At 46.2% G+C, this 9,722-nt stretch overlaps 1 protein-coding gene across 1 annotated transcript in view; it reads left to right on the top strand.

Annotated features, from left to right (window-relative positions):
* Cacng3 (calcium voltage-gated channel auxiliary subunit gamma 3) overlaps positions 1–1,591 on the top strand; it is a 98,592-nt gene extending 97,001 nt beyond the window's left edge. The window contains exon 4 of the mRNA XM_021168202.2: positions 533–1,591. Coding sequence (XP_021023861.1) covers positions 533–1,044 — 512 coding nt within the window. The 3' untranslated portion in view covers positions 1,045–1,591. The remainder of the gene's footprint in view (positions 1–532) is intronic.
* Positions 1,592–9,722: the final 8,131 nt, after the last annotated feature.

Consider the following 9,722-nt stretch of genomic DNA (forward strand, 5'->3'; position numbering starts at 1 on the left):
TCTCTCTCTCTCTCTCCTCTCTCCTCTCTCTCTCTCCTCTCTCTCTCTCCCCCTCTCTCCCTTGTGCTCAGTCATCTCATGTGCATCTCTAATGGGGTCCTTGTTGCATTCTGCTCTCATTACATTTCCATGTCAGTCTCTCCAGCTGCAGGTGAGGAGATTAAGGTCAGGGACCCATATCTTGTTCATTTTGCCATTCTTGTGAGTTAGTGTCAAAATTAAGTGGTGATGGAATGGGTTATTTTGAAGGGAAATGAGTGAATTCTGGGTTCTCTGGTACTTGCTATAAGTAGACAAAGTCTTTAGCTGGCAGTGCCCTGCCCAGGATTGAGCATCAGAATTCTTCATTTCCCAACAGACAACCTTTGCAGGAAGAGCTCAGCTGTGAGATTCCCTGGCCCTAATCCATTGCCTCCTCTCCCTAATCCATTACCTCCACATGTTCTATCAGTATCTCAATGCTAAAAAAAAAAAAATGGTCATTGCCTCTGAGGCTTTATGGAATGTGTGTTTTCTTTTCCTTTTCTCTCAGGGCTAAGCAACATCATCGGCATCATAGTTTATATCTCAGCCAATGCTGGAGACCCTGGGCAGAGGGACTCTAAAAAGAGCTACTCCTATGGCTGGTCCTTTTATTTTGGAGCCTTCTCTTTCATCATCGCGGAAATTGTGGGCGTGGTCGCCGTGCACATCTATATCGAGAAACATCAGCAGTTGCGTGCCAGATCCCATTCAGAGCTCCTGAAGAAGTCTACATTTGCGCGCCTGCCGCCCTACAGGTATAGATTCCGAAGACGGTCAAGTTCTCGCTCCACTGAACCCAGATCCCGAGACCTGTCTCCCATCAGCAAAGGCTTCCACACCATCCCTTCCACCGACATCTCCATGTTCACCCTCTCCCGGGACCCCTCTAAGCTTACCATGGGGACCCTTCTCAACTCTGACCGGGACCATGCTTTTCTACAGTTCCACAACTCCACACCCAAAGAGTTCAAAGAGTCATTGCATAACAATCCGGCCAACAGACGTACCACGCCTGTCTGAGCTGACCTCTGACCTCTGCCCCGACGCCCAGCACAGCCTTGGGGGAAGTGTACACAGATGTCTCTAAGGTTGCATGGCATGGTCCTCGTGATGGTATCACTTCTTACAAAGAACGAAACCAAATGGACTCAGCCCCCTCCCACAGTGGTCCCTCATCCCCCAGACCTTAACCCGTCCACTTCCCCCAACTTTTCTCGCTGGTCCCTTAATGTTACCCCTCTCTGTGTATCTGTGCCAAGTGTTTTCTTTTCTTCCTTCTTTCCTGGAAGGACCACGACATTCTTCCCTCCTTGGGAAAGGACTTGACTAAAGTCGAAGGTGCAGTCATAGCATCGGGGGATTTCCAAATCCCCTAACAGTTGTATGCATAGCTGTTCCCATTGTCCACCCACACAAACTCTCCGTGAAACCCACCACACAGGTGGCCCCGAGAGAGGCATTCACCTTTAAGTGTTAGAAAAACATGACCAGAAATCAGATGTCAGTGCCCCGAAGCAGCTCATGTAATAAGCACTCGTGTTATTAAAGGTTTTTGCCTTGTAACCAATGGAGCTAGGGGTGTTTGGTTTTGTTTTCTAAGTATTTCCTACACAAATTTGCTCTCCCACCACCAGCTCAGCTCAGGTCACTCTTAGAACCACAACTTTCTCTTCCTCTCACTAGCCATGAGGGATGATTTCCCCCTTTTACTTGAGGCCCTTGAGATCTCTATAGCCTATTCCTGCCACTTGAACCTCTGGTGGCTCCTGGAGGAGTGGGAGTGCTGGCCACTCAAGACCTAACTCTGACGTTCAAAGCTCTTGACATTCAAAACTCAGCCTCCTCATCTGAAATAGAAATGTGAGGCTTAAGTAAGATCTGTATGTGTAATGATTAGTAATTTTAAAGGATCACTATACAGTTATGTACAGTTTTTAGACAGGGTCTCATGGTGTCAGGCTGGCCTCAAACCTGCTGTGTAACAAAAGATGGCTTTAAACTTCCTAAGTGTCGTGCCTCCATTTCCTAAGTTCTGGGACCATAGGCGTGCACCACCACGTTTAGTCTGAATGTGGTGCTGAGAACTGAGCATGCTAGGTAGGGAACAAAATCCCCAGCCCAGGAATAAGAGAGAGAGAGAGAGAGAGAGAGAGAGAGAGAGAGAGAGAGAGAGAGATATTAGACAAGCAGGCAGATGATGGATATATATAATTTTATTTTATACATGGATTCTAGGTAGTATGTCTTGCACTAGGTAGCTTAAACAACAGGCATTTCTTTCTCTTAGCTCTAGAGCATTGCATCTCAACCTGTGGGTCGCAACCCCTTTAGGGGTCAAACAACCCTTTCACAGAGGTTACATATCAGACATTCTACATTTTGAATTATATCAGAAGCAAAGTTGTAGTTATAAGGTAGCAATGGAAATAATTTTATGGCTGGGGGTCACCACACCATGAGGAACTGCATTGAAGTGTCGCAGTGGTAGGAAGATTGAGAACCGCTGCTCTGGAGTCTGAGATATCCAAGGTCAAGGTGTCCATATATTTGACTCTAGGCAAGAACCCTCATCCTGGCTTGTAGACAGCTCCCTTCTTGTGTGCCCTCATGTGGTGTGTTGGGGGTGGTATCTCTTTTATTCTTATGAACTACTAATGTCACCATGAGGTGGGTGGGCATACCCACGACCTTATGCTTTCATATCTCTTCTCACTGAGATTTAAGGCTTCAACACATAAATCTGAAGAGGCCACAGCACACCACACTGGAGAGAACATTATAAAAGCCAATGGAAGTGATTCTAGATGAAGGGAGGGAAGAGCGTTCTTATGCAGGCTCTGGGGCCTTAAGAGTTGTGAGGGCACAGCTGAATGGCTATTTAAGTTTTAAAAGCAGGAATGGTTTATCCCCTCTGCCAATAATGGTGTCATGGAGTGTGTGGGGCACATATGCAGGGCTTCACATTTCCACAGAACTTGCTCACCTAGGATGCTGCCCCAGAGGGATACAGGGTCATTGCCTCAAGTGCTCACACTTAGCAGCCCAATCACCCTAGGCCATATACCTGTTAAAAAAGACAAAGCCTGATCCTCCCAGGAGCCCCATAAAGATGACACTGCTAATATCATTATAGGCCAATGAGGCAAGTAAAGCAGGAGAAGGTGAGAGACTTGCCAAGAGTCCTTCTATGGCATGATCAAAGCCCCAGCAACTTAGGAACTTACTCTGTGAATGTCATGATAAAGTGCACACTGTAGGTGGGATGAGATGGGGAAATGGTTTAGTGGGTAAAAGTGCTTGCCGCTAGGCCTAATGACCAGAGTTTGAGCCCAGGACCTAAAAGGAGAATACAGCTGGTATATGCACATGCACCCCCACCCCCACCCCACCCCACCCCCACCCCCCAGTAAACAAATGTTTAAAATAGTGCGCACTGGAAATAATTAACTTTATTTGATCCTTAGCAGCTGTCATATGCAGCTGACATGCATCCCCAATTATCTTTTTAATCATCAAAATATCCTCATGTTCTAGAAATCATTTTCTCCATTTGAGTCCATGAGGAAGTCGGGACTTGAGGTGTGTAAGGCATCTTGGGTGCTAATGAGCAGAGTCACATTTGTAGGCAGCCCTTCCACCATGAGGCAGGACCCCCTTCTCTGCCAGCACTTTTCAAACCTCGGCCCCCTGAGCGCCAGCTTTATGAGCCGGTTCCTACCCCCATAACACAATTATATACCTAATGTTTTCTTTAAATAAATTCAGTTTTTCTTTCCCTAAACAGATTTTGGGAGGTGATTATATATAGCTTATCTACTAGAAAGTGGAATTAATTCAAATAAGCAAGAGTAACTGGAAAAAGGACAACAAAAATAAAATAGTAGTGCTGTCTTCTAGCTGTTGCTGGCCCTGCAGCTACCCTTTATCAAAAGCATATCACCAAATTCTAGGAGCAGTAAAGAGAGCCTAGCTCGGGAAGCTGCCTCTTCCCTTGGCTTAATCAACAGGAACGGGAAAGAGAAGGAGGAAGGAGTCCCACTTGGTGACATGATGCTGTGATAGAGGACCAGCCTCCTCTACATGTGGGCTGCAGACAACCTTGGAGAAAGGTTCCTTGCAGAAAGGATCTAGTGAATGGATCAGGTAGATGACATACGCTGTGAGGAGGGAACAGCAGTTCCAGACCATCTTACAAACCAGGAGTTAATCAAGATCGGGGAATCTGGGTCAGTGGTTCACTAGCTGGGTGCTGGCCCAGAACATCAATATAAAGCTATTGTGCAAAAGCTAGAGAGCTGGAGGAGAAATATGGCCCCCTTGCTCCTGGAAGGACACTTTGTGCCATCCAGGCTGCTCCTGGAAAAGTTTTGGCACCAGGGGCTCAACTGCCTAGCATCAAGTATGCACTAAGAGCATCCCCAGGTTGTAGTCAGGACTCTGGTCAATCCTCATCATCAGAATCCCCATGAGAGGGGCTGAGAAGATGGCTCAGTCAGTAAAGTGCTTGCTGTTCACAGGAGTTCAATCTCCAGAATGCAGATAAAATCTCCAAGGGCAGTGGCACTCACCAACAAGCCCAGAAGACAAGAGATTCCTGGAGATCACTAGCCAGCCAGCCTAGTCAAAATGGCAAGCCTCAGGCCCCTGAGAAACACCGTCTCAAAACACAAGGTAGATGACTCCTGAGAAACAACATAAGAGGTTATTCTGACTTCCACATATATGTACATACATGGGCATGAACACTTCCATGCATGTGCAAACACACATTCACAAACACACACACACACACACTCACACTCACACATCCCTTCCCCTGCACCAAATACACATTCACAAACACACACATACACTCACAGTCACACACACATACACACATACACACACACTCACACACACATCCCTTCCCCTGCACCAGTCCTCCAACCTCCATGTCAAACACCATGTTAGAAACGCCACTTACTCTGTCCCATTGAGTAACCTTTGAGGCAGTTATTAAACCATTGGATAGAGTTGAACTAACAAATGCATAGCAACACAGAAGCATGGCCCATGTCTTCCTGACCCCAGAGCCTAGGCAACAGCCATCACAGAGATTTCCCGGTGGCTCCCTCCTGGGGCACTCCGTCTCCTCTGCCAAACTTGGGTCCTTTCCCAACTCACCATTTCCAGACCAGCAACATTCTTCTGCCAACCTCAGAACCAGAGCTGCTGGGCTTCTCGGCCATTTTCCAGTGTTCAGTCCTCTCCCTTGCCTTGAAACCAGATCCTTTGTGCTTTCTCGGAAAGCTGGCGAGTCCTGGTATTCAAGCTCTACTCTGAACAGCTGTATCTGCCTGTGTTCAAACCCACGAAGTCCTCAGTTCCCATCATTAGAACCAGTTACCCAACTGACCAAACAATAAAATATAAATATAACTCGATTTTTTAAGGGTGGTTGGGTTTGTAGTCATAAATCACTTGGGAAAGAAATTGAAGTATTATACCACCCACAGGAGCCATTCGCCACCTCCACTCTCAGCATGGAGACAGTGGAAGCAGGGGGATTGTGAGAATGAGACAATCTTGGGCTACATAACAAGTACCCTGGCTATATCACACTGATTTCCAGCTCTTTGCCTTATTAATAAATCTTATCCCTGCTTGCAATGTCTTCACTTCTCTTTCCCCAGACTTTCCCTGTCCAAGCCAAGACCAATCCCCACACCTTCTGTGAAATCTTTACTGCAGTCAGTTCCCTGGCCACAGAGTCTCCACTTCTTGTAGCCTTCCTTTCATCCCTTCACACGGCTAACATGTATTATTTAACTTATTTATTTTATTTTACTGGGAGTGGGACTCTGCCATGGGAGGTATGTGGAAAGCAGGGGACAGCTTGCAGGAATCAGTTTGCTCTTTCCATCAATGTGGGTTCAAGGATAGGTCTTGGGTCATCTTAACAGCAATGTCTTTACCTGCTGAGCCATTTCACCAGCCAGCATTTATCAAGCATTTGCCACCTACCAGAAGCATTTATCAAGCACCTACCACCTACCACATACACATTTTATTTAGTCCAAGATATATCAGAAACTCTAATACATACTGTCTATTTTCAGAAGTTGGTAAGAGATGTTCCCAGGAAAATACTGCTTTCCTCAATCATCCCTGGATTCAGCTCCTTCAGGGCTTAGATCATAGAAGCAGCCATGATCTCAACAGAAATGACCTCTGTGCTGTGTCACTCTCTGTCTGCTGAGGGAGACAGTGTTCAGGGAGCATAGCAATCTACATTGTTTAAAATGGTGCCCTGTTCCATTAAAGGAATGCATACCAAATAAAGTGTGGTGCTATATAAAGTGTCTTCCATGTTAGGGGGTGATCAAGAAAAGAAATTAATGCTAGAATCAGACCTAAAGGTTAGTTATTCAGGGAAAAGAACAGGAGAGTTTAAGAGGTGGGTTTATGGTGAAGGCAAACACCCGGAGACCGGGAGCTTGGAGGGAATAAAAAATAAAATAAAATCCAGGAAGCTGGGTCCAGGGGCTGCGGATTTGCAGGCGTGCTGGCCTTGAGTGCATTCATGTAGTCTGAGGTCACCTGAGAGTCTTAATCAGGCACAACGGGTAAAGTGTTTGCTTGCTTGCATAAGTATGAAGACCTGACTTAATGTCCCCAGCATTCACATGAAAGTCAGGCATAGTGAAATAAGTCTGAATCTCCATGAGGACAGGAGGCAAACCCTGCAGGCTTATTGAGCAGCCAGTCTAACCAATGCATCAAGTTCCAGGTTCAGTGAGAGACTTTGTCTCCAAAGGTCAAGTAGAGGGCTGACAAAGTTGGCTGTGTGGGTAAAGGTGCTCGCTCCCAAAGCTGATGACCTGAGTTTGTTCCCCGGAACCCACAGGATAATGGAGAGAGCCAACTCCTGCAAATTTACCTATGACCCTCACACTCCTTCCCCTCTCATCACGAGCAACACACACAGACACACACAGACACATACAGACACACACACACACACATGAGAAACTAGAACATTTTCTATTTTCTGAAGTCTGGTAAGAGCTATTCCCAGGAAAACACCCCTTTCCACCATCATCTCTGAGTCCATCCCTCTCAGGCTAAGCTCACAGACAGTATCATCGTAGTAAGTGGATATCACTACGTTTTGGACATGACTCTGCTCACAGCCACAGCTGATAAATCAGAGGACTGGGCCTGACCAAAGCCCTGATAAGCCGACCACTGGATGGCCAGTGGTCTGGAACTTAAGGCTTCACTACAAAAGATGAGATGGACCAATCAAATGATCTTTCCTGGGAATATTAACTAAATTGCTAATTGGCTCTAGGAAACAGAGAGGATTTGAGAGAGTCTGAAGGAAGAACATTAACTATGGACCAAGGCTAAGTTAAAATGATCAAGACCCACGTGGTAAAGAGAATAACGACATTGTCAGCCTCTCTTTCGTGTGACAAAATACCCAAGGCATTAGTATGGCAAAATGTTGTGGTAATGGAACTGCAGTGGAGCAGAGCTGCCCAGCTCATGGCTAGGAAGCAAGGAGATATAGAAGGTGCTAGGGCCAAGGTACGTCTCTCCAGTGCTTAGAGATCTGCTTCCTCCAGCTAGGCTTCGCCTACTATATACCACCACCTCCCAATACACCGTTGTATAGTGACTCCATCAAGGGATTGATTATAGGCTAGAGTCCTTGGCATCCAATTACCTCTCAACTATTAGACCACCAGTTAGGGAACAGACCTTAAGCATGTGAGACAAACAGCATACGACAACCTACAAAGTTTCAAAGGTGCTTAAGTAAGTAAATCCACATTTTCCTATGTTCAGAAGGATCGTGCATTCCAAGAGGCTGCTGACCTACTCGTGGATACTCCATGCAATGTGCATATTGGGACTTGCACCCCAGTCTTGCCATCTCCCAGTTTTAGTCCTTGATCAAGCTAAGTGAGTTTCTTGCCTTTGCAGTTGATGTTTCCTCAACTTGAAGTCTCCCCTCTCTAAATACCTGTTCCCTTGTCAACCTTCAGGTCTGAGCTAACCAGTCACTTCCTCAGAGAAGAATTCTTCAGGGGCTCTCTAAGGTTAATGGCCCACGATTCTTTACTATACTCTACATCTGTTCCCTTGATGGCTCGTTTTTATCTTTTAGTGTGTGATTCATTTACTTAATTGTTCACAAGTTTCCCATGCAAGCATGTTTCTTGGCTATTTTGTTTTCTACTGTATTCTCCATGCCTAATGCCTGATGGGGCTCAAATACTGAAAGGAAGAGAGGAAAGGAGGGAGGAAAGAAAGGAGGGAGGGAGGGAAGGAAGGAAGCAAGGAGGGAGGAGGTGTAATGCAAGCTCTATAGAGGATATCAGAACCACTGCTATTATCTTGGTTTCTAAAACTTAGCTGCCTTATTCCTCAAGGTCCAACTACACCCTGTTCTCAAACCCCTGGGTGCCTTATACTCCTTCACAGTCCCCCTAACCTTGAGAATTGTTAAGTGTGTCTCTGTTCCTAATTACTGAATAAGCATTGACCAGAACTGATATCTCTACAAGTTTCTAGAACTAAGAAACAAGCCAACAATACTGTGGCAGCTAAGGCCCTCTGAGAGACGTCAGGAAGCCCAGCCAGAGTGATGTCTAGTCAGGAACACTGCCTCAAAGCCAGCCCAGTCCACAGAGGGCTAAGACAGAGAGAGATGTAGGAACCCAAGTGGTAGGGTCTGTGGGTTTGGTAAACTATGAAATCAAAGACATCACAATGACAGTGGACAGGCCCAAGGCACCAAGCTAAGACAAGTGACTCCTGAGAAATAACCATTGCCATGCTGATTGCTTCTTTGAAAATAAGAGGGCTGGAGAGATGGCTCAGCGGTTAAGAACACTGACTGCTCTTCCAGAGGTCCAGAGTTCAACTCCCAGCAGCCACATGGTGGTTCACAACCACCTGTAAAGGGATCCAATGCCCTTTTCTGGTGTGTCTGAGGATAGCTACAGTGTACTCATTTTAAATAAGTTAATAAATAAATAAAGTTTAAAAAAAAAAAAAGAAAAGAAGAAAGGACCTCAAGGAAGCCGTGTTGAGAATCGATATCATGGCCTTGCATGTTCTTGGCAAGTGGTCCACCCCTCAGCTATCTTCTCAGTCCTTCAAATCCATCTTTAGACAGTGATCTAACTGGGTATGGTGGTGCATATCTGTAATCCCAGTACTCAGGAGGCTGAGGCAGGAGAATCTCCACAAGTTCAAGAAACACACCTGGCTACAACGATGGGGATCTGGGCCTGATGATCGCTTCCTGCTTCCGATGCCTGAGGTGAAATGCTTCTGGCAGCAGCCAACACCTCACTTCTGCTTAGCCAGTGTACACTAGTCAGGGAGACTTAGATTATATCATGGCAAATCAACACCAAAATCAGCATGGACCTTCATTTCTTGGCTCCACGAAGACCAGAACAAGTGTTTCTGGTCAAGTGGTCCCTTTGGGTGGCTCCATTCCCAGCAGTGACTCAGTATCAATGCTGTGCTATCTTGAGCTCTGGAATCATAATGGCAAATGCCACCTGGACGATGGGAAGAGCGAGGAAGAGAAGATGGTAAGAAGCCAAAAGATCAGCCAGGCGTGGTGGTGCACGCCTTTAATCCCAGCACTCCGGAGGCAGAGTCAGGCGGATTTCTGAGTTCAAGGCCAGCCTGGT

Source organism: Mus caroli, chromosome 7 (genome assembly GCF_900094665.2).
Source record: "Mus caroli chromosome 7, CAROLI_EIJ_v1.1, whole genome shotgun sequence".
NCBI classification, from domain to species: Eukaryota; Metazoa; Chordata; class Mammalia; order Rodentia; family Muridae; genus Mus; species Mus caroli.